This window comes from Phymastichus coffea, unplaced genomic scaffold, assembly GCF_024137745.1.
Source record: "Phymastichus coffea isolate CEN01 unplaced genomic scaffold, Cenicafe_Pcof_1.1 PCOF00026, whole genome shotgun sequence".
Taxonomy (NCBI): domain Eukaryota; kingdom Metazoa; phylum Arthropoda; class Insecta; order Hymenoptera; family Eulophidae; genus Phymastichus; species Phymastichus coffea.
In genome coordinates, this window is record NW_026706837.1 from 1,988,310 (window position 1) to 2,014,908 (window position 26,599).

The 26,599-nt window shown below is 34.5% G+C and overlaps 1 protein-coding gene across 2 annotated transcripts in view; it reads left to right on the forward strand.

Annotated features, from left to right (window-relative positions):
• The window catches only part of LOC131675573 (early growth response protein 1-B-like), a 131,088-nt gene extending 105,916 nt beyond the window's left edge, over nt 1–25,172 (forward strand). Inside the window, exon 2 of one of the 2 annotated variants that reach the window (XM_058954600.1) lies at nt 23,558–25,172. In XM_058954600.1, coding sequence (XP_058810583.1) covers nt 23,558–24,720 — 1,163 coding nt within the window. In that variant the 3' untranslated portion in view covers nt 24,721–25,172. The remainder of the gene's footprint in view (nt 1–23,557) is intronic. The other variant, XM_058954601.1, reaches the window with a different exon arrangement.
• The last annotated feature ends 1,427 nt before the right edge of the window (nt 25,173–26,599 follow it).

Here is a 26,599-nt window from a genome sequence, read left to right on the forward strand (position 1 = left end):
CAACAAAATTGAAATACATGGAAAATTCTATTTTTGATAGCAATGTGAAAATAAGCCAAAATCGGTCAAAATAAGCAAAAAAAATGACTTTCAAAGCTCCACAAATTTTTTTTCCGGCTTATACAGCTTCGGCAATGAATAGAAAAGCTTTATTATACTATTTGTCGATGCAGCAATGTGCCAAGAATATTTAAATATTGATTTTGCAATTTAGGGGAGCAGATTTGCCAAAAAAAACGTGAAAATGACGAAAAAAGCTCAAAAAATGTGTATTTTCAAATTGTGGGGACAGAAGATCATAAAATTATGAATCCAGGCTTCGGGTACTTCCAAGTCACGTGTAATACTAACTTTTTTTTGCTATTACGAAGCGATTCTCGAACATGACCCAAAAACGATCCACCCTACTGTTTAGTGCATTCGGCGTTGAACATGATTCTAAAGAGTGGCGGTTATTCTTCAATTTTTCCAAAAGAAGTCTCAAAGCTGTATTACTGAATAATGGGAATAAACTAGCATGTGTTTTATTGGCTCACTTAACGACAATGAATGAAAATTATATTAACATGGAATATTTACTTAATAAAATTAATTACGAGACATATAAATTGAAAATCTAAACGGATTTGAAAGTTGTCACAATCATTTTGAGTTATTGGGTCAACAGAGTGATTTATATAAAATTCCCATGTTTTCTATGTGAATGGGTTAGCAGAGCTCGTGATAATAATTACAGAAAAAAGGACTGGCCCGCAAGAAATAACTTGGTTGTAGAGTAAAAAAATATTATAAAATATAAGTTGGTTGATCCGACTAATATAATACTGCCTGCTTTTCATAGAATTCAAACAGTTAGTGAAGGTTTTGAAGAATACAAATAGTACAGCTTTTCAGTATCTCCTTGTAAAGTTTCCAAAGTTATCAGTAGCAAAAATGAAGGAAAGAATTTTCGATGGACCTCAAATAAGAAAATTGATGAAAGATCTAGAATTTTTGAAGAAAATATTGCTGGATGAACAACAAGCTTGGCAAAGCTTTGTCGATGTTTGCACAAAATTTTTAGGCAATAACTGGGATTCAAATTATAAACAAGTAGTTAGGGTTGATCGTTAACTACAAGGCTTCATTTTTTAGATTCTTATTCGGACAAATTTCCAGAAAATCTTCGAGATTATAGTAAAGAGCAAGGAGAAAGATTTCACCAAGATATGAAAGAGATAGAAAGGCGTTACCAAGAGTTTTGGGATATCAATATGATGTCGGATTATTGCTGGAATCTGAAAAGAGATACCTCAATGAAACACAATAGAAAAGCGCTGAAAAGAACATTTCATGAAACGTGCAGATCGAAGAAAAAAGCGTGCTTACATTAGAGAGTGATATATTTATTACCAGATATTTTTCTATGTTTTTCACAAATTGACCTGTAAACGACTTTTGAAAGTTAAATAATCTTGAATTATGATTCAAAAAGCTTAAGAAAGTTACAAATCTTCTAATACGATTGAAAATGTTGCCAGTGTAGGGCTTATTTTTTCTCAAGAGAAATAATCAGATTCCTCTTATTAGCCTACCTACTAAACATCGAATAGTCAGGCCTCGAAGAGGAACTGCTTGATACTTATTGAGGAGTTCAATCCAACAGTCTTGGATGAAACGTCTATAAATTCTTAAAATCTTCCTTTTGTAAACTCACAAACCAGCGACCAAAAGTAAGTTGCAATGAATTTCAATTGTATAAATTTTGGAATTGCTCTTATACCGATTACTTTTGTTATTATTGATGAGATTACAGGACCAGAGGGTTAGGGAAATTCGAATTAAGAGTCTAAAATTACAGCCTCGAAGGTTACGGGTCTCGAGAAATAATGAAAGTAGGGCGCGGGTTAATTATGATTCGGGGTTACAGCGTGGCAGGGTTAAGTGCTCGAGAGTTAAACAAATTTCGGTTAAGAGCATGGAGTTATTATAGCCTCGCAGTTTAAAAGGGTCAAAAGTTACGGAAATTAGGGCGTGAGGAATCGAAGTTACTTGGTGGCAGGGTTGTGTTCTCGAGGGTTAAGGAAATTGGGGTGTAGATGGTTAGGGTTACAGTGTGGTAGGATTAGGCACTATCCGGTTGAGGAATTTGGGATTAAGAGGGTAGGGACTGCAGCGTAGAAAGGTTATGTGCTCGAAGGTTAAGGAAATTATAACTAAAGGTCTGAACTTATATATGCAAATGTTACAAGACTTAAAGGTTAATGAAATTAGGGTTGGAGGGCATAAGGTTATTTTTGTTTTTTGTAAAATGAACGAACTGATCTTAAAATGACCTTAACAATAACTCGGTGGGATCAAATGTATACAACGTTTGCACTCAGGATACAAAAATACGTGATTGAAGTGCATAGGACGTCTGAAATACCGGATCGAATGAGTTGCAAAGAAATTTGGCCTATCTGTCACTTGTTTAACTTCCAGATTATCTCTAAGAGTCATGTTGAAAAAATAGATGAACATGTATTTGAACGGAAAATTTACCGCTCTTTCCGTACCCGTGATCAAATTTTTATTTTCGTTGTTATAAACAAATTTGACTTTGAAATGACCTTGAATCTGACGTGATATAGGTTAACGGACTTCGGATTCGTATTCAGCGCATAGAAGTACATAAATATTAATGGTCCGGTCAAATAATCCTGATTTTTTTTTATTTTGTAAACCTGTGCTATTTTTACGCACTCTGTATCGGCTTCAAAACGTTACTTAAGACCCTCTCCCCCAGATCAGCCCAAAAAAGTATAGGTCTGTATTTGTTTACTCATTTTCAAGTGTAACAGCTGATTATGCCATCTCCCCTCTCGGGGAGGGGGCAAAAACATCATATTATAAATTATATTTTTTTCTCTGGAACTCAAAAAAACACCGACACTAAGTTTGGCCATGGTCGGTATAACCTAAAAGAATTATAGAAAACTTAATATCACGATAACTTTTTAACGAAGATAGGAGCAGATCTGATTCTTTTGTTATTCGTCTTTTTTATTGCCTTTTTGTCTGTAGTTGCAGTTTATTTATTTACAACTTAGGAGGGTCGTTTGAAAAGTCCGTTTGAAAATCTTTTTTATTTTTCAACATAGTCTCCTTTTAGGCTTATACACTTCATCCAACGCTGCTCTAGTTTGTTAATCCCTTCCAAATAATAGGATTTGTCCAAGTCTGTAAAATAGGCATTCGTTTCTGCAATTACCTCTTCGTTTGAATAAAATCTTTTCCCCGCCAGCCATTTTTTCATATTAGGGAACAAATAGTAGTCCGACGGAGCCAAGTCTGGAGAATAGGGGAATGTGAAACGAGTTGGAACCCTATCTCCATCAGTTTTGCGGCCACAACTGCTGAGGCGTGAGCTGGTGCATTGTCGTGGTGGAAGAGGACTTTTTTGTGGGCCAATCATGGACATTTCTCTAGCAACTCTTCAAACGATCCAATAACGATGAATAATATTCGCCTGTAATGGTTTTACCCTTTTTCAGATAGTCGATGAAGATTATTCCTTGCGAATCCCAAAAGACAGTCGCCATAATCTTCCCGGCCGAAGGAATTGTCTTCGCCTTTTTTGGAGCAGATTCTCCCTTGATAACCCATGTTGGTATCCAAATGTTGGTGCAGAATATTATGTACCCGTTCGCTCGAGATGCCTACAGTACTAGCAATCTCACGCATCTTCACTCTTTTGTCAGCCATCATCATATCATGGATTTTATCAATGATTTCTGAAGTGGTAACCTCAACAGGGCGTCCAGAACGTTCAGCGTCTTTTGTACTCAAATGGCCACTCCGAAAATTTTGAAACCACTTATAAACCATTATAATCAAAGGTGCACAATCACAATAATATTTTCTTTCCATGCATCTTTTTTTATTGAGACATCTCTTTCTTCTCTTATTTTGTTTTCATACCTCATTGCTTTTTCTAATGCTGTTTCTTTCATTTCTTGTCTTCCTGTTTCCCGTCGTATTAAGTAACTTGGCGTGTTTCTATCTAATCCCAATACCCACTTTATGTATTTTAGTTGTAATCTCTTTATTTCTTTATATCTCTTCCATCTTTATATCCCCAGATTTCTGTTCCATACATAATCACGCTTTTCGCCAGTGCGTCGAACAGGTTAATCATTAGCTCCCAATTTTCTCTAAATAGTTTTTCTCTTAGCCCCCCCATAGTCTTCCGAGTCCCATATTTTTTTTCCCTTCTACCTTCTTTATCTGCATTTTATTTCCGTTATTTCTGTATTATTTTGATTATCATATATCCCAAGTAATTGTATTCTTTAACCAGCTTTCTCTTCTCACCTTTCCATTTGAATTCTTCTTCCTTTCCCGTTCCTTCTCTTCTCCTGCATTTCATCATCTTTGATTTTCCTACATTTAGCTCTAATCCCCTTTCTTCCAGGTACCTTTTTAATTTTATCAGCATTGCTTTCATTCCACTTTCATTCTTTGCCATCATCGCTATATCATCTGCATATCCTAATGTCCATATTTTCTTCCTTCCTATCACCCCTCCATCTTGCACCTGTTTGATCTTGATTTCTAGGTCAGTGAAGGCAAGATTAAATAGCGTGGTGCTCAAAGTGTACTCTTGCCTTACGCCTTTGTCAGACTCGAAATCCCCAATTATTTCTCTTCCAACTTTTACCTTATTCCCTGTTTTCCTATATATTTCTTCTATTCTTTTCCTAATTTTTCTATTTATCCCTTTCTCTTTCATTGTTTCCCATATTTTCTTCCTCTTTATCTTGTCAAAAGCGGCCTTCATGACGGCAAAAAATACAAACAGTTTTCCTCCTTTTTCTCTTATTTCCTTCCGTATTATTGTTTTTATTATATATATATATACAGGGTGAGTCATTTTAATTTCCCCAGTCTAATAACTTTTGAAACAAGCAAATTACGCAAAAATGTTTCAGACCAAAGTTGTAGGGGTTCAAGAGGGACGTCTAGGGGTGACTTTGAAATTGACCTTGAGCTTGACCTTGACGGCTTTCTCAAGGTCAAGTCTATTTTTTTATTGGGAACCCCTATTTCTGATCTCAGGATCAGAAAGAGCGGGAAATTTTACGTTCAAGTATCTATTTAGTTTTTTTTCATAAGAACATAAACAATATTTCAGTTTTTACTTAAGAAATTGAAGCCGCTTTCAAACATCAAAAGGTTTAACGAGCATCGAAGACCTTTGTCGTACTTCTATTCTCAATGTGAAGCAAAGGTCAAATTCTTGAAAATTCTCTTATTTTTGTTACATTTCGAGGCGAAGCTTTTATCGCATATGACCGTTGTTAAATAAACTTCCAAAGAATAAGGGACTGGCCATGTACTAACGATGCTGATGTTTAAGATCATAAACTTCCTATCTTTAGCACTACCCAGGAACAACGACGTGGACGTAATAGGATTATGTTCCCTCTGGGGTGCTTTATTAACGTGAGTCCCCTTTCCTCTCACGATTCGGGGTGCTTTATTAACGTGAATCCCCTTGCCTCTCACGATTTGGGGTGCTTTATTAATGTGAGTCCCCTTGCCTCTCACAATTCGTGATGAAACTAGAATAAACTTATTTCCTATCGGTTTTGCTCGAAATTATTACCATTTACGTCGATGCATTGCCTGAGCCTCTGTTCGAAGCTTTCAATAGTGCGCAGTAAGATATCTCTAGAGATTTGTCTACATGCAACTCTAATCCTTTCTATCATATTCTCCCTTGTTGTGGGCGCTTCGACGAACACAGTATTTTTTAAGTATCCCCAAAGGAAGAAATCTGGGGAAGGTAAGTCCGGTGATCGTGCAGGCCAAGCAACTGGACCACCTCTTCCAATCCACCTTTGTTGGAAATTTCTATTTAAAAACTCTCGTACAATTAAAGCGAAATGCGGTCCTGCACCATCCAGTTGTATCCACATTCGACGTCTAGTCTCAAGATCTACGTCTTCAAGTAAAAGTGGGAGATGATCCCTTAAAAGTTCTAAAATAGCATTGCCGTTGACGTTTTCTTCAAAAAAGAATGGCCCGATGAGATGACCATTAACTATTCCACACCATACATTTACACTCCAACGATGTTGATTATCGACTGGTCTGTACCAGTGAGGATTCTGATCAGACCAATAATGACTGTTGTGACGATTCAATTGGCCAGTACTATAAAACGTAGCTTCATCAGAAAAAAGGACATAATTAAAAAAATTCGGATCCTGCAAAATCATCTGTAGAGCCCACCGACAGAAATTTACTCTGTTTCTCATATCATTAGCGTTTAATGCTTGCGTTAAGGTAATATGATACGGATGATATCTATTACTTCTTAAAATTTTAATAACGGTTCTCTGAGGTATTCCTGTTTCTCTCTCTATTTGTCGGCTGCTGATATGAGGATTTAGGTGAACCAATCCTAAGACAACCAAAACCCTAGCATCTCTATCATCATACTCATGTCTTGGTCGACTTCTTCGTAGATGCCCTTGTCGAGCTCTTTCTTCAAGACGATGAATGGTACGGTGATCAGGATGGCGCCTTTGTGGGTATCGAATTCGATACAACCTTGACGCTTCACGGTAATTACCTCTACATTCTCCTAAAATCCAAATCATATCAACTATCTCTGTTGGGGTAAAATCAGCCATATTTAAAAGATTTTTTCAAAAAACCTCAATACAAATCAACAAAGGCAAAGATCATAGAAAGATGATACAAATTAAATATTACTGAAAACAGAGGCAATATTGTCCAAATTAGATTTCATATGATCGATGGCAATAAGAAAGGTCTCTTATTCAAATATGAAGAAATAATGATAGTGATACAATGAACACAAGCATGGTTAAAACAAAAGTAATATTTAAAGCTTTTTCAAAATTGAAATCACGACTGAACGTATTGTGATTACTTTCTAAACGACTTCCAAATGTAATAGATTCTTCATTGAACATGAAATTTATCCTTATGTATTTAACTTTTACTCTTATTTCTTTGCAGAACATCAGATTGATACTGAAATAGTTTCATTAATTTAATAGACTTGTAATAGCAAATTATTAGCAACAACTTCCAATATTTGAAATTTATTAATAATAATCATACAGTCCGGTGAAAAATAAAAAAGGATAGGGAACGAAAACAAGAATAGTCCCGTAAAATTTAAAAAAATTAAATTTAAAAAATTTTTAAATTTAAAAAATTTAAATCTTGTAAAATTTCCTGCTCTTTCCGATTCCGAGGTCAGAAATAAGGGTTCCCAATAAAAAAATAGACTTGACCTTGAGAAAGCCGTCAAGGTCAAGCTCAAGGTCAATTTCAAAGTCACCCCTAGACGTCCCCCTTGAACTCCTACAACTTTTTTCTGAGTCATTTTTTCGTATTTTGCTTACATTGTTCGATTCTTGTTCCAGGATAGTTTTGACCTTAGCATGACCTTAAGGGTTTATTTTGACCCATGTTAAAAGATGTTATCTGGATGTAAAATTTCCCGCTCTTTCCGATTCCGAGGTCAGAAATAGGGGTTCCCAATAAAAAAATAGACTTGACCTTGAGAAAGCCGTCAAGGTCAAGCTCAAGGTCAATTTCAAAGTCACCCCTAGACGTCCCTCTTGAACCCCTACAACTTTGGTCTGAAACATTTTTGCGTAATTTGCTTGTTTCAAAAGTTATTAGACTGGGGAAATTAAAATGACTCACCCTGTATATATATATATATATATATATATATATATATTGCGTCCATTGTTCCTCTTTTCTTCCTGAATCCCATCTGCGTATCCCTTAGCGTTTCTTTAGCTTCTAGTTCTCTTTCCAGCTTTTTCCTCAATATTGCCGCATATATTTTATATCCCGCGTCCATCAACGTTATTCCTCTATAGTTATCTACTTGTTCTTTCCTCCCTTTCTTATATATTGGTACTATTATTCCCTTCCTCCATTCTTCCGGATGTCCTTCTCCGTTCCATATTCCATTTAAGTATTTTGTAAGATCTTTTAACAAGCCTTCCATGCCTTCCATCCACGCTTCATTCGTTATACCATCTTCTCCTGTCGCCTTTTTCTTTTTCATTTTTCTTATTACCTCTTTTACTTCTCTTTCTTTAATTTCTTCACCTTCCTCTCCTTCGCTGTCTTCGGTTTCTTCCCCTTTGCTTTCTTCCTTTTCTTTCTCTCCCAGTTGTTCCTTGAAGTGTTTTAACCATTCTTCTCTTCCAATATTTTCATCTAATCCAATTCTTTTCTTCCTATTGCTATTCACTTTTTCCCAGAATTTTCTTCTTGTCTCATCTTTTATTATTTCTTCTGCCACTCTTTTCCCCTCAGCTTCTTTCGCTTTTCTTATTTTCGATACTTTTTTTTCCTTATCTTCTTTTTTATGACTGCGTTCCTCACTCTTTTTTTTATCTCTTTCCATTTTTCTGTTCCCTCTATTGCGTCTATCAATCTCTGATACTCTCTTATATCTTCTTCGCTCCAGTCGTCTATCATTCTTTCTTCCTCTTCTTTTTTTTCTTTTACTATTTTGTCTCCCAATTCCACTTCTACAGGTAAGTGGTCCGACTTTACCCTCTTTTTTATTTGAACCCTTTTTATTGCCTCATCACCTTCCTCGTTACCTACTACAGTCTATCGTTGACATTCCTCTCGCTCCTATATATGTTATTTCTCCCTCTTCATCTTCTTCTTTTCTTCCATTCGTTATCACTAAACCCATTTCTCCTAGCCATTTTATCATTTCTTCTCCCTCTGCGTTTAACACTTTATCCTTGGCCTTTATTTCTTCTAGGTTTTCTTCTGTCTCCCATTCTCTCCCTTCATTTCCTGTTCTTGCGTTGAAGTCTCCTCCTATAATTATTGTTTTTCCTCTGCTCTCCTCTATCTCTTCGCTTAGGTATTCATAGTTTTCCTTTTTCTCATGTTGCATATACACCGTTGCTATCATGTACTCGTATTTCGTCCCTCCGATCTTTATTTCTCCTGCTATTACCTCACTTGTCCTTTCTTTCTTCCATTCAATCTTACTCATCCCTTTCCTATCTCTTACCGCCATTATTCCTCCCCCTATTTCTCTCCCCCTTCTTCCTTTCCTTCTAGAGTCTCCATCTTATGTTATACCCTTTCAGATGCTTCTCCACCTCAGTTTTTGCTCCTTGCCTCTTCACCCAGGTTTCAGTTAGCCCTATTATATCAAATTCCTTAACATATTCCCAGTCGTATTCCTCCATGCTCCTAATCCCCGCCACGTTCCAGAATAGTATCTTTACTGCCTCTCTTCCCTCTCTCTCCCTTCCTCCTCTCTCTCTTTTTCCGTATTGTTTTCGAAACTCTTCCTCCTTTTTTCCTACCATTTTTCCCTCTTTCTCGCTCCACCACCATTCTTCTTCTTCTGACTTCAACCCGTTATGCCACATCTTTACCTCTTTATTTTTACTTTTTATTTCTCTCGTTTTCCTTCTTACTTTCTTTCTTATCTTCTTCTGCTTCCACGTCCAGTCCTGATCTATAGAGATCTTTTTCTGCCTCAGCTTCTTTTTCCTCTTCATAATTCCTTCTTTTTGTTCCCATGAAGTGCATCTAATTTGCCACATCTTTTTTCCTTTTTCTCTCTGATCATCCCTCCCCGCTGTCCCTCCTATTCTTCTCAGATTCACTATCTCCCCTTTCATTTCTAGTTCTTCTATTAACCAGTCCTCTGCCTCACCCTTCTTTTCCCATCTTAACCCACCCTCTAAGTCTGTCACTATTATATTGTTTATCCTACTTTCTCTATCCATTTTTCCTCTCATATACTCTATTTCTTCATTATTGCCTACTTTTGTTTCTCTTTGCTTCTCGTTTCCTCCTTTACTTTCTTTTAATTTCTCGCCCGCTTCTTCCGACGGTTCATCCTCTCTCCCCATTTTTCCTGCAGTTTCTTTTCTCTGAGTTTTGCTTTTTCCCTTTCTTCTTTCGTCTCTCTCCTTCTTTCTTTTTTTTCTCTCTCTCTCTCTTTCTCTTGTTCTCTCCTGACTTTTCCTACTTCTTTCTCCCATCTTTCCTCTCGTCTTGTCCCCTCTGCCTCCATTCTTTCCATTTTCTCTATTATTTCTTTAAACGTTTCTGTTTTTTCTCTCCTTTCTTCCTCGCTTGCCTCTCTTAATTCCTTTATCTCCGCCAGTATCTTTTCCATTATATCTTCTGCACCACTACTTTTTCCCACTTCTCTTATCGTGTTGTCCAATCCTTCTCCCTCCTCCCCTTCCATCTCACTCCCCTCACTTTCACTCTTGCATCTTTTTGCCTCTCTCATTTCTAATATTCTCCCATAGACCCTCTCCGCTCTCTCTCCCCCTCACCGCCTTTACTCTTTTCTTTTTTTCCTCCTCTGGATTTTTTTTATCCATCCTTCCACCTTTATCTCTTAATTTTTCTGTTGTCACCAATCTTTCCATCACTATCCCATACGCCTTAATTCGTCTCTCTACTTCTACTCGTGATCTCACCTTTATTCCCTGTCTTACCTTTTCTGTCTTCGTCTTTACTTCTTACCGCCCCTCCTCTCTACTTGCCTTTCCCGCTTCTTAATTTTCTCTCTTAACCTCAACTTTCCCTTTGTTATATTCCTCTCTCTCTGCTCTTTCCTGCTCTTTTACAAGCCCCTCTCTCTCTACTCCACTTTTCTTCCTCCTCCATGCTGTTTTCACCTCTATCTCTCTTCTCAAACACTTTTCCTCTTAAACTTTCTCACCAAAACTCGCACTCACAGTGAAGACACGTCTACTCCCTTCCACGAGTGGAAGCCCACCTCCCCTTTTTGTCTGTTTTTTTTTCAATTTTTTTAAGTAGTAAGCCGTACTGAAATACTTGAAAAATCAGGTTTTTTGTGGATTTTCGTTCTTAGCGCTTAACACGTACGTTTTATATGAAAAGTAATAGCACCTTCATCTTCTACGCCAAAAAATAAATCGAAAACATACGAGGTGTGTTCAAAAAGTAACGAGAATTTTTAAATTTCGCGGGTTTGGAGAGTCCGCTTGTATAAAATTTTTTTTTATTATGTTGGTACACATGCCCCTGAAGTACGATAAAATTTTCAGCAATATTCATTGCTTACTTTTTAAGTGGCAGCCGCTAACGTTAGACGTGTTTTTCGAGCTCGGCGATTTTCGTTTGTGAAAAAAAATGGATCAAAGAATTTGTATTAAATTTTGCGTAAAAAATGAAATAAAGTGTAGTAAAGTTTGTCAAATGTTAACAAAGGCATATAGTGAGTCTGCTATGAGTAAAGCAAGGATTTATGAGTGGTATAAGCGTTTCCAAGATGGCCACGAAAACGTTGAAGATGACGAACGACCCGGACGCCCAAGCAAATCAACAACCGATGAAAACGTGAAAAAAGTGAAAGAAATGGTTATGAACGATCGCCGAATCACAATCAGAGAAGTCGCTGATGATGTTGGCATATCAGTTGGCTCATGCCATCAAATTTTTTCGAATGTTTTGGGTATGAAACGTGTGGCAGCAAAATTCGTTCCAAAATTGTTGAATTTCGAACAAAAACAGCGGCGAATGGAAGTTGCTCAGGAGTCGCAAAATGAAGTCAATAACGATGCAGAACTACTAAAACGTGTTATAACAGGTGACGAAACATGGGTTTACGGATATGATGTCGAAACTAAGGCTCAATCGTCCCAGTGGAGGCATTCTGGATCGCCAAGACCGAAAAAGGCTCGACAAGTGCGGTCGAATGTGAAGGTTATGCTCACTGTGTTCTTCGATTTTAATGGCATAGTGCATTATGAATTCTTGCCACAAGGTCAAACAATCAATAAGCAGTACTACCTACAAGTTCAACGTCGTTTGCGTGAAGCAATCCGAAAAAAACGCCCGGATTTGTGGCAAAACAATTCATGGCTTTTGCACCACGATAATGCGCCTGCTCACACTTCATTGCTTGTTCGTGAATTTTTGGCCAAAAACGAAACTGTAACGATGCCTCAGCCTCCATATTCGCCAGATATGGCTCCATGTGACTTTTTTCTATTTCCAAAAATAAAGAGAACATTAAAAGGCCGTCGTTTTACAAGCATAGATGACATTAAAAGCGAATCGCTGAAAGAGCTAAAAGCTATTACAAAGATCGAGTTTCAAAAGTGTTTCGAGGATTGGAAAAAGCGTTGACATAAGTGTATTGTATCCGAAGGGGACTACTTTGAAGGCGACAACATTAATTTAGATGAATAAATAAATATTTTTTTCATAAAACGAAAATTCTCGTTATTTTTTGAACACACCTCGTATATCACACTTATATAATCAATAATATTGTACAATAATAAAATGGCAATTGAAATCTTAACCTTGGAGTACGTTAACAAGACACTAAGTAACTTGGAGGTTGGGAGTTCAATTGCCAATTTATTATTGTATCATAAAATGATTATAAAAGTATTATACATGTTTTGAATATATCTTTTGAGTAGAATACAATGATGCTATTGGTTTTGACATAAAAATTACCTATGAAGTGCTTAAAACGAATAACCATTGAAAAATACTCCTTTTCCGTAGTCTTTTTCCTTTAGCGCTTTTCAAGTCCATTCTGTCAGAAAGGTCGTAGCATTTTTGACTTCTACGCAATAAACTAATTGTAAGTCGCAATCATGTATCATACTTTTATTATCAACGCTTTTCAACGGCCATAAACTAAACAATTTTGAAACTTAACACAATACATATTTTCTTACATTTTTTCTCCATTGAACCTGAATCTTCGATCAAAATACTGCCAAATTATATAAAACATATTTTTTACTGTAAAACATTCCTCATAATATCTTGGAAATTATACTGCCGCTAAAAAAAATCTTTTGGAAATTAAGAAGCAAAGTCCCGGCTCTCGTCAAGTGTAATAAGGTCACTCTCATATATAGAATAAAATAAAGTACAAGTATAATTAAAGTATCATTTTACATTACATACGAATCAATGTAGAATATATAAAAAGGGTGTTCAAAAAGTAAGGTGATTTTTCAATTTTTTGCTGCCTATGTACATTCAAGTTTCGAATTTTTGAAAATTACTGAAAAGTAGTTTCTTTTAGTGATTATTCATTTTTAGCGCTTCACAGGTAAGTTTCATGTTAAAATTAATAGCACCTTTACCTTTTTTCTACGCAAAAAATTATATAGAAAAAATGTATATGCTTTTATAATCATGCTGTGATACAATAATAAATCGGCAGTCGAACTTCCAAACTCCAAGTTCTCTAATATTTTGTAGACGTACTCGATGGTTCAATTGCCGTTTTGTCATTGTATAATATTATTAATTATGCAAGTATGATACATGATTTTGATGATTTTTTGGTATAGAATACGATAGTGCTCTTAGTTTTTTACATAAAACCTACGTGCGAAGTGCTTAGAGCGAAAACTCACAAAAAAACCTGGTTTTTCGAGTATTTCAGTATGGCTCACAACTTAAAAAAATTGAAAAAAATATGTACAGAAAGCAAATATAAAAAGACGTCAAATAGTGAAAGAATCAAACCTGCACCTATCTTCGTTAAAAAATTTACGCGATTATAAGTTTCCTATATTTTTAGACTAAAACGACTATGGCCGTAACCTTGGCAAAAATTACAGTTATACCATATCACATGTATAATATAATGCCACAAACCCGATATCGCTATCTTTTTTTTCTAAAGAAGAAAATATAATCTATAATTAGGGTTTTTGAACCTAGAAGCGGTGAGGATAACTGGCTGGTACATTTTCAAATGAGTACACAAATACAGACACATACCTACTATCTCAATCCCAGAACAGAGGCATTTAGATCATCTTAACCTCTTACATAAGGGTCTGTGGTTATTATCATGTAAAATCTTTCATAAGAAATTTAGAGTTTATAAAAAATTTTAATAGATTTTATTAAAAAATACTGTTGTTTTGTTACTGCTTTGGTAGCATGAGAAAATAAACAAAGTTTGCGAGTTTATACTTTTTAAAATTGCTCTGTTTCTATACATTTATTTTACATCCTAACACCAGTATTATTTATTAAATAAATAAGTAAATACTAAACAAGTTATAACCTTTTTTATATATATTAATACTGTGAAACAAATAATGATTGTAGAAACCAGCTACAAATAAGATATTTTGTTGTTGAAACTGGTAAAATTAGACCATGCTCAACAATAAAAGGTATTTTTATTATCTTTGTAAAAAGCTAATTTAATATAATTACATGTGGCGATTTCCTGGATCATTATCCCTGTCGCACAGAATAATGGGTCTTTTAATTTCTACATATCTTCTAGCCGAAATTAGGCAAGGTTATTGCGAATGATTGTAAAATAATTGAATAAAGGATTGATTGAACGTGTGTTTCATTATTAGTTACTTGGATACTTTGAAAAGAGAGAGAGATAGAGAGAGAGTGAGAGAGAGATAGAGAGAGAGAGAGAGTGAGAGAGAGATAGAGAGAGAGTGAGAGAGAGATAGAGAGAGAGAGAGAGAGAGAGAGAGAGAGAGTGAGAGCGAGATAGAGAGAGAGTGAGAGAGAGAGGTAGAGAGAGAAAGAAAGAGAGAGAACACGTGTCGCATTAGCCTCTGTCTAATATACGGATAGATAGTGTAATCTCGTATTTGACAGCAGTGCGGAACGGTGAATAAAAGCGTGTACGGAGCTCGAAGGCGGCGTTATATAATCGTGAATAGCATTATACACAATAATACAAGTAGATCAAAAAAAGGGGGCACGTGTGATTGATGAGACGTCATGAGTTTCTTGATAAATCAAGTACTGAAATAACATGCGGAGTTCTCAGTACGATCGTGCTTTGTAAATCTAAGTTATTTATGAGTTGTGTAGAAAGCAAATTGATATAGCAAATGATATTCGTCCGATGTGGACATCACACGTAACACTCCTGGATATACCAAAAGTATCTCGACATTCGGACAAACTTTCCAGGACTACATTTTATAAAAAAATTTTTCAAACAACAATTGTAGGGTTTAATCCAAAAAAATCATCAACGACCTTCATTTTTACCCCAAGGCCATTTCAAGGTCAACCTTTTTTCAATGGAAACCCGTATTTTCAATTTTGGAAACAAAAAAGAGTGGCATATGACCTTCAAATGAGCCTCATGGTTTACTTTAACTCAAGTTCAAATGCATATCTGAAAGTAAAATTTTCTGATATTTTCATTTCCGAAATAAAAAATAGAGGTTTCCATTAAAAAAAAATTTGATCGTGAAATGATCTTCAAAAATGATCTTGAGGTCAAAGTTAATGTCATCAATTAATTTTTTGAACTAAACAGTTCAACTATTATCTAAACAATTTTCTTGGAAAATGTGATCCTGAAAAGTTTTTCCAGGTGTACAGTTACTTTTCGTACACACTATATATTAAAATGAGCATAATATGAATCGTTGACTTGAAGTTTGAAAGTTTAAATGTTCAGCATGGTTTTGAAATATTTTAAGATTTATTTGAGAGAAATCTCGTTCACTTTGAAAGTTTGAATAATATTTACAGCGACTTTCTGTCTTATAGCATAAAAAACGATTCTTATTATATCATATAAACGTATTAACAGTTTCATACGTAATATATTACGTAAAAATAAATAGATCCTTTTGAAAATCTTTTTTATATTAGATAATTTGTAAGAAAAGGTTACGAGTCATTTTTATATATTTTGAATTTTGCTTAGAACAGGTTTTAATATAAAAAATAGGAATATAAACATTCTTCAAAATCAAACAATATTTCTTGTATTTGAATGACGTAAGAATTTTTAGTAGAATACTAACAAGGGAACCACCTAACCCGATCTCACCGATTTGAATGATTTGGGGATATGTTGTAGTACTTGAAAAAAAATTAGATACGTGTTTTATTTTATCGGCCCATAAGGGCTTTTAACGGGTGAAATCCACCCTGAAAATCAACCCCTAAATCAGTTTTTTTAATATTTCTTAGCGTCAAATGAATATTTTTCAGTAAACTCAACGTTAAAAAATTTCTTATAAAAAGGCGCTTTTAAGGACATAACATTTAAACCGAAGGGTTGCAACCCCCTTTTTAATAGGGGTAAATACACTATTTTTGTACTGTTTTACGACGTGTAATATAGTAAATCAGCTCGAGTGATTAAAAAATCGCACTGATAATGGGAAAATACAAAAATTAAATTGACGTGTTTTCGGATTCAAAAAAAAAGATATTCAAGGGGTGTTTCTCCACCTAGAAATCACCCCCGTCAAACTATCAGCAGGTTAATCCACCTAACCCTGGGATAAACAAGTTTAGTCGTTTGTTTATTTCTTGAAATAATTGCATGAGCGAGCTACCTCAACTAACCAGCCTGCCTCTAACCCACCAAACCCCTATAAACCACCCTTACCGAACCACATGCAGGCCAACCCACCTAATCCTGTGAAAAGCAACTTTAGTCGTTTGTTATTTCTTGAAATAAATGAATTTTACACTATAAGCGAGTTATTCCAGCTGTATAATATACCTCTTATCCACCTACCCCTAACCTATCTAACCCCCACCCTTATAAACCACCCTTACTGAAACACATGCGGGCTAACATTATATAAATAGCGAAAAATATATGTATTTCTTGAATAACATTTATGTTGCATAACAATATGTCCCAAGTATTACAAATTTTATGTAATAATTATTATTTTCTTTTCATTATAAATACACAAAAGATAAAAATAATTAATAACGGCTTATAAATATAAGATTTGAGACTAAAATAAATTATAAATAATTATTAACTATTTTGTTTTTTCGAAATTAATAATAACAGTTATAGTATCAGTTTTTATTTAAATATTATTTGCATTGTATTACATATAGCTGTATATAAAAGAGTAATAATAATAGTTATTATTTTTTGAACGTAAAGTTAATTCGTAATAATGAAAAATAACAAGTAATAACAGTTAAAAATTATTAATTTCAAAAGTGGAAGTTTAATATAGTTATTATTTCTTTTTTAATTATTTACCATCTGTCAATGAGAAAAGAAACTATAACAAATAATTGATTATATTAATAGTTATAAATAGTTATTATAGTCTCATATCCTATACTTCTAAACTGTTTACTTTTTTCAATTTTCACTTGTGGTTTAGCTTACTTTTTGTTGGTACATTACTTTGCTCTACACTTTATCTCATTTACAATTTTGTCTTATCAATGGCTCAAAAAAGATAAGTTATATCAAATCTACGCCGCTTACGATAATAAGACATCCGATACAAATTTCCCGAACACGAAAATATAGTACATAACAAGAAGAAAAGTTTTTGTCTACTACGTAAGTATTTATGTCACTGATCATATATAATTTTATTCAAATATTTTGATTTGTAAACAAGTGAAATATAACTGTTAAAAACGTATGATCGAATTCTATCTATAGACTAGGTTTTCTTTTGTCTTTTGTAAAATTATTCAACTGCAAAAAAGAGTATTTATATCTTGATTTTCTTTTAGATTAAAACATGAAGATCAATCCTTTGAACGTAGTCAATTTATTATTAACATATTTTCAAAGTTTACAAATACCAGATAGCGAGATTAATTTCAAAGAAATTAAATTGTCAGAAAAGTTGAAAGAAATATTAATAGATGCCGTGTATGAGTTTAATGATATTGATATGATTGTTGAAGTAACGTTAGATTTTCATGAAGATTATAAAGATACTGATGCTAAAATAATCGAAGATGAAGTTCAACATCACTTTCCTGATCCTGATTTTGCACCAACAAATCAGTGCACAAATGATGATGAAGAAATCACATTTGATTATAAACAAATAGGCGTAGAATTTTAGAGGAGTGGAAAAAACAAAAACTTAAAACTGGATACTGTACAACATAGATTCAAAAAAGTTTCATCTATAAGTCAACTTAAACGTTCGGCGAAAACAATTAATAGAAATGGAACTTACCGAAAAAAAATTGCGCAAATTTGCCAATACACGTTTGATAATTTAAAAGCCGCTATTGCAGCTGGTACGATAATGCATGATCGAGATATACCGAAATGGACATTGCAAGCTCAAACAATTGTTGGCCATGAAGATATAAGGCTTCTCAAAATTGGTTACTAAAATTTAAAAAAGCTCATAGAATAGTATCTAGAAAAATAAATAAATTTATCACCAAAAAAACATTAGAAAGTAAAGTAGAACTACAAACTAATGCTGATGCTTTTGTAGCTGATGTTAAATCATGTATACCAGAAATCGGCATTGCAAACTTTTATAATTCAGATCAGAGTGGTTTCCAATTAGAAATGCATTCGGGAAGAACATTAGCAGTTGAAGGAGAAAAGCAGGTACAGTCAGTTTCATCGACAACGCACAGTTGTACAATTCAGCCAACTATATCAGCAACCGGGAAACTTTTATCACCACTTTGTATAGTATTAAAAGAAAAAAGTGGTCAATTTGGTCCCATAGTGGAATCTTCATTATTTAGACTAGAAAATGTGCACGTGGAAGCATCTAAATCTGGAAAATTAACAACCAGTTACTATATTTTTGTTTATTATAATGCAATGACATAAAATAATTTTGACATTTTTTTATTTGATATCATTTTAAAATTTGGTTGAAAGAAGTTTTTTACCCAAATGTTGGGCCTCAATCTGTACTTTTACTCGACTCTTGGAGTGGACATTGCGATAAAGCTGTTAGGGAAACGATACCGATAAACAAAATTGTTAATATAAAAAAAAATTCCCGCAGGAACGACAGGGAACATCCAACCACTCGATGTGTATGGATTTCGTATCTGGAAAAACTTCGTTCGACGTTTATCAAATCAAGTAATTTTGATGGACTATGAAATGAATCTATATTTAAGAAATTACATCATAAAAATGCAGTCTGTTGTCCATAACCAGCTTTCTTCACCAAGATATACAAATATTTTTAAATACGCTTGGTATAAAAGCGGCTACATTACTGAAAAACCAGCTAAAACAGATAATGCTGTTGATTTTAGTTTTGGAGATTCTTGCAATATACATTGCGAAGTAGAAGCATGTAAAAATTTTGCTATAATACGGTGTGGTTGGTGTAAAAGATCATTATGTTTCAAACACTTTTTCGATGATTATCATTTTTGTAAGGAATTCGTTAAATGATACATTTTAATTTACCAATAAATAAAAAAAAGAAAAAGATGAAAATTATTATGAAAAATCAAAATATATGTAGTATCGCGTACGATGGCTCTTACGTAAATATATTTATGTATCTACATACGAATATAAATATACGAGGTGTGATCAAAAAGTAAGGTGAATTTTTATTTTTCTCAAAAAATATTTATTTATTCATCAATTTTTATTTTATCTCCTTCAAAGTAATCCCTCTCGGATATAATGCACTTATGCCAATGCTTTTTCCAATCCTCAAAGCATTTAAAAAAATCATTTTTTGTGATCTTGTTTAGTTCATCCTTCGATGCCGTCTTTATCTCCTCAATCGTGGTAAAACGCCGTCCTTTCATGGGCCTCTTCAGTTTTGGGAACAAAAAGAAGTCACAGGGGGCCAGATCTGGGGAATACGGTGCCTGTGGCATCGTTACTGTGTTGGTTTTAGCCAAAAATTCGCACACAAGCAACGATGTGTAAGCAGGGGCGTTATCATGGTGCAAAAGCCAATTTTTATTTTTCCACAAATTCCGACATTTCTGGCGGATTGCTTCGCGCAAATTGCGCATGAATTGCAGGTAATATTCCTTATTTACTGTTCTACCCTGTGGTAAGAACTCATGATGCACCACGCCCCTGCAGTCAAAGAAAACTGTAAGCAAAACCTTTACATTTGATCGAACTTGGCGTACTTTTTTTGGTCTTGGTGATCCAGAATGCCTCCACTGGGACGATTGAGTCTTAGTCTCGACGTCATAACCATATACCCATGTTTCGTCACCTGTTATAACCCTGTTGAGTAAATTTGGATCATCGTTGACGTCATTCAGTAGCTCTTGGGCGATGCTCATGCGACGTTTCTTTTGGTCGAAATTGAGCAATTTCGGAAGAAACTTCGCTGACACACGTCTCATGTCTAAAACACTCGTCAAAATTGATTGGCACGAACCAAATAAGATGCCAATATCATCAGCAATTTCTCTAATGGTAATTCGACGATTTCCCAACATTATTTTCTTCACTTCTTCAACATTCTCATCAGTTGTTGATATGCTGGGGCGTCCAGAACGAGGTTCGTCGTCGGTGTCTTCTTGGCCTTCTTGGAAGAGTTTATACCACTTGTAAATATTTTTTTGGCTTAAAGTAGACTCACCGTATGCCACTTTCAGCATTTCAAGTGTTTTGGAACATTTGATTCCATTTTTCACACAAAATTTAATGCAAACTCTTTAATCCATGTTTTTAGACAGCAGCAAATCGTGGAGCACGCAAAACACTTCTAACCTTGATGCCTCTCACAAACAAACCAAACATACTACAAAGCTGAAATTTGGAACATATGTTCTAGACGAGTGTACCGACATAACCAAATAAAAAAGTCGAAGATCGAACGGACGTAGCCCGCTAAATTTCAAAATTCACCTTACTTTTTGATCACACCTCGTATATATATATAGATCTATAAATGATAATTAGACCTCGTGTTATTCTCGTGTTTATTTTAATAAAATGTATTAAACATATTTTTATTTGTCATAAATTATGTTTGAGCTATAGATATATTTTATAAAAAAAAATGGGATACACCACGTACGGTGTGGAAATCAATTATTTTAAGAAAAAGCAACTGATAAACTCAATTCTCCCAAAGTAAGGTCTATTAGCCTACATTTGGTTGGGTAAGGGTGGTTTATGGGGGTTTGGTGGGTTTGAGGCAGGTTGGTTAGTTGAGGTAGCTCGCTCAGGCGTAGAATTAAATTATTTCAGGAAATAACAAACGACTTAACTCGTGTTTCCTAGAGTTAGGAGGTTTAGCCTACTTGTGTTTCAGTAAGGGTGATTTATAAGGGTGGGGGTTAGATAGATTAGGGGTAGGTGGATAAGAGGTATATTATACAGCTGGAATAACTCGCTTATAGTGTAAAATTCATTTATTTCAAGAAATAACAAACGACTAAAGTTGCTTTTCACAGGATTAGGTGGGTTGGCCTGCATGTGGTTCGGTAAGGGTGGTTTATAGGGGTTTGGTGGGTTAGAGGCAGGCTGGTTAGTTGAGGTAGCTCGCTCATGCATAGGATTAAATTATTTCAAGAAATAAACAAACGACTAAACTTGTTTATCCCAGGGTTAGGTGGATTAGCCTGCTGATAGTTTGACGGGGGTGGTTTCTAGGGGGTGAAACACCCCTTAAACATATTTTTTTTTTAATTCCGGAAACACGTCAATTTAATTTTGGTATTTTCTTATTATCAGTGTGATTTTTAAATCACTCGAGCTGATTTACTATATTACACGTCGTAAAACTTTCATATTATCCTCATTTTGTAGAGGTCATTTTTCGATATCTTAAAAATTAAAAAAACGCTTTTAGGCAGTTTTTCAAGCATTTGACCTTAAATCGACCTTCTCTAGGCCAAGAAAAAAAATTTAAAAATACCGTTTTGGACGTAAAATTTCCCGCTCTTTCCGAATCCGGAGTCAAAAATGGGGGTTCCTATTTAAAAAAACAAAGTTGACCTTGAAATGACCTTCAACATGACCTCCAAGGTCAAATCCAAGGTCATAGAAACATGGCCCCCTCAAAGTTGAGTAACTTTTGTCTGAAACTTTTTTCGATAAAACTCACTCCAATCTAGATATCTGAGTGGATCACTTAAAATGGGCCACCCTGTATAGTGTGTACGAAAAGTAACTATACACCTGGAAAAACTTTTCAGGATCACATTTTCCAAGAAAATTGTTTAGATAATAGTTGTACTGTTTAGTTCAAAAAATTAATTGATGACATTAACTTTGACCTCAAGATCATTTTTGAAGATCATTTCACGATCAAATTTTTTTTTAATGGAAACCTCTATTTTTTATTTCGGAAATGAAAATATCAGAAAATTTTACTTTCAGATATGCATTTGAACTTGAGTTAAAGTAAACCATAAGGCTCATTTGAAGGTCATATGCCACTCTTTTTTGTTTCCAAAATTGAAAATACGGGTTTCCATTGAAAAAAGGTTGACCTTGAAATGGCCTTGGGGTAAAAATGAAGGTCGTTGATGATTTTTTTGGATCAAACCTTACAATTGTTGTTTGAAAAATTTTTTTATTAAATGTAGTCCTGGAAAGTTTGTCCAAGTGTAGAGATACTTTTGGTATATCCAGGAGTGTTACGTGTGATGTCCACGTCGGACGATTATCATTTGCTATATCAATTTGCTTTCTACACAACTCATAAATAACTTAGATTTACAAAGCACGATCGTACTGAGAACTCCGCATGTTATTTCGTTACTTGATTTATCAAGAAACTCATGACTTCTCATCAATCACACGTGCCCCCTTTTTTATTATAATTATTACATAAAATTTGTAATACTTGGGACATATTGTTATGCAACATAAATGTTATTCAAGAAATACATATATTTTTCGCTATTTATATAAGGTTAGCCCGTATGTGGTTCGGTCAAGGTGGTTTATAAGGGTGGGGGTTAGATAGGTTAGGGGTAGGTGGATAAGAGGTATATGATTCAGCTGGGATAACTCGCTTATGGCGTAAAATTCAATTATACAATATTCAAAAAATAACAAACGACTAAAGTTGCTTTTCACAGGATTAGGTGGGTTGGCCTGCATGTGGTTCGGTAAGGGTGGTTTATAGGGGTTTGGTAGGTTAGAGGCAGGCTGGTTAGTTGAGGTAGCTCGCTCATGCATAGGATTAAATTATTTCAAGAAATAAACAAACGACTAAACTTGTTTATCCCAGGGTTAGGTGGATTAACCTGCTGATAGTTTGACGGGGGTAGTTTCTAGGGGGTGAAACACCCCTTAAACATATTTTTTTTTTAAATCCGGAAACACGTCAATTTAATTTTGGTATTTTCTTATTATCAGTGTGATTTTTAAATCACTCGAGCTGATTTACTATATTACACGTCGTAAAACAGTACAAAAATAGTGTATTTACCCCTATTAAAAAGGGGGTTGCAACCCTTCGGTTTAAATGTTATGTCCTTAAAAGCGCCTTTTTATAAGAAATTTTTTAACGTTGAGTTTACTGAAAAATATTCATTTGATGCTAAGAAATATTAAAAAAAACTGATTTAGGGGTGGATTTTCAGGGTGGATTTCACCCGTTAAAAGCCCTTATGGGCCGATAAAAAAAAAACACGTATCTAATTTTTTTTCAAATACTACAACATATCCCCAAATCATTCAAATCGGTGAGATCGGGTTGAAGTGGTTCCCTTGTTAGTAGAATATTTAAAATACTATATATTTGAGAATTATGATTTACTGATATAAAAATGTTTTTAAATCTTATCATTATTTAAAATAATTGTTATTTTATAGGAACTGTAACTGGCGAAGATCTGTCCTTGGAAGAGGCTACTCTAGAAAATGAAACATCTTGTAGTTCAGCAGATAGGCAAAATCATATGAATTCAAGAAATCATCACAATAATAATACTCACGAACTTAGTACGGAAACTACAATTCATTCTACTTCTTCTCATACTGATTCAACTCAAGATAATAACAGTCGATGTAATATATTACAAGGTGGCGTTATTTTATATTCTGCACCATCTGGAAATCAATCATCATCTTCGAATAATATTTATAATGTACCAACTTTAAGATACAGTGCTGTTTTTTCTGCTTCGTGTTCACAAGCGTCTACGATAAATAATCTTCATAATCAACCACATCAGCAACAATCACAAATTCAACCAAGTCAGGAACTTTGGGGTACTATACCCTCTCCAACATTACATTTAAGTAGTCAATCTTTTTTACATCCATCTTTATCAACTAGTAGTTACGGATCAGAAAATATTGAACTTTTACAAGTAGATTCTAAGTCATCTATTCTTACGAATTACGCTGAAGCTTCAACCCCTGTACAAGCAAATTGGTTGACTACACAAGAAGAAACATATGATTGTAATATCGCCACTCATACAATCCAACATATGCATGATCCAGTTCTCAAGCAAGAACCTAATTTCGGAGATTCTTCTTTTTCTCAATCAAATCAATCATTACAGCAGCAAACATCAAACTCTGGTGTACAATTAGCTGAATATAATCCAAGTACTTCTAAAGGACACGAAATTTTATCACAAGTATATCAGCAAAGTAGCACTCCTCTTCGATTAGTTCCCGTTAAGCCCAGAAAATATCCTAATCGGCCTAGTAAAACACCTATTCATGAACGTCCATACGCGTGTCCTGTAGATGGCTGCGATCGTAGATTTTCAAGAAGTGATGAGCTTACCCGCCATATACGCATACATACAGGACAAAAACCATTTCAATGTCGTATTTGTATGAGATCATTTTCAAGAAGTGACCACTTGACAACTCATGTTCGAACACATACAGGGGAAAAACCGTTTTGCTGTGATCAATGTGGACGTAAGTTTGCTAGAAGTGACGAAAAAAAAAGACATGCAAAAGTTCATTTGAAGCAAAGATTAAAACGCGAAGCTAATAGTAGTAATCGTAATTAAGTATGCTTCTTTCGCTTTTTAATTTTATTAATATTGAAATTTTTTATGATAACTAAAATATTTCTAGCATATTTTGTAAATAAATAATATTAAATTTGTACAGAAAAATATTTTGTAAATATTATAAACTTTATTCGTTACTGTATATTATTGAGATGAAAATGTAATAAAATATATCGATATCATTAATTGTAATTTGTAATAAAATAAATATCATCCAATACATTACAATCCAATACATTACATCTAATAAATTACATCCAATATAAATTAAAAGTTATAAGTTTTCAGAATAGTATTCCACCAGACTATGATTATATATTGAGTCATAAGAATATTTTTCTTAATAATATGTAAATGATTTTTGTGCTTTCATGTTATAAAAAGTCATTGTAAAATATCTATTTATCGCCCTCTGAATACAATAAATCAGCTACGATATACATATTGTATGCCTCCATTATTTACAACTGGTGTAACAAAATAATGTACTAAGGGCTCAGCTGAGATTGACGAAAGAAAATAAAAACTGTTATTAATTGTAATTTCAATATTATTTTGTTAAAAATATCTTGATGTACCTTTTTTTTCTTAAAAGTATATAGTTTACACCGGTGGCTACAAGGGATCATCATCGCGTTATTAATGATCGCATAGAACATTCTTCAATAATAGTGATGTAACGATCCTATAACCTTATTACCAGTAATTTAAAAAGGGAGATAAAAATGCACGTTCATTCTCAGCAATCAAAAGAAGGAAATAGAGGAAATTTCTAGAAATGATTGCACAACAAAAATAAAATCAAACTATGAACTTTATTTTAACTGACAAACAAAGACAAACGACGAACACTTTATGACTTACGGACTAATATATAAACAAAGTATTAAACTAAATAAACAATTCACCATTAATACCGTAATAACCGATTAAATTATAAATCGAACGAGAACTCTCCGGGAAGTGATCGTTTTGATAGCACGTCTTGTGTTCACTTAAACTATAATGGCAAGCCGCTGCTCTTAATAAAAAAAGATACAGGCACCCAGCAAATGAATGCTTTGTATTCTACCTATATTTTACCGACTTTTAAATATACCGACAAACGATGCCGGTCATAACGTGACAGGAAATAATTTGCGAGAGAGAAAGAGACAGAGAACCCAACCTTTTCTTAGTGATGAGCTGAATCTTTGAAGTGGCGGTATAGAGAATCTTAAGTCTTCTATGTGGTATTGAAGTTGAAGCACTCATCCAGACAGTTACTGCTTGTTTGAACCACTTGGTCTGGCTTCTTACTACCTTCAGAATTACTCGATAACACCAGATCAAAAAAATTCCGAATATACAAAAACGACTCTCTCCTAAAAAGGGCAGAATAAGGTCTAACTGCCGGCCGTAGCCTACTTACGGTTATTGGTTCATATTCCCCCTCATCCCCTCTTGATTTAATTTTTAGGACTACGCGGTGCGGCTCTTATCGGCCGTAGGTTACGCGTCTGTCTAGACCTGCATACCGTAAGTTCACACGGAGTTATGAAAGCGAACGGTACGCTTGCCCTTCGCTCCGTGGAAAATGGTCATTTATACGTGAGCGCTGTTCCATCATAGGTCTCTTGTATCGCTATTCGGAGATACAAAAGTAATTTTGCATAACTTAAGTATTTAATTTCAGTGAGTGTCTTCTGAATAAATGCAGTTCTACTGTCTTTTCCTCCGCAAAAGTTCGGACCAGCTCACTTAAAGGCTAAAATCCCGTGGCTGTGTGCCATCATCCGGCACGTGCCATACTATAATTTTAAACTTAATAGTCACCAACTACGATTATATGAACGTCAATGGCCAGAATGATCCCGTTAACACTTATAATGAAGGT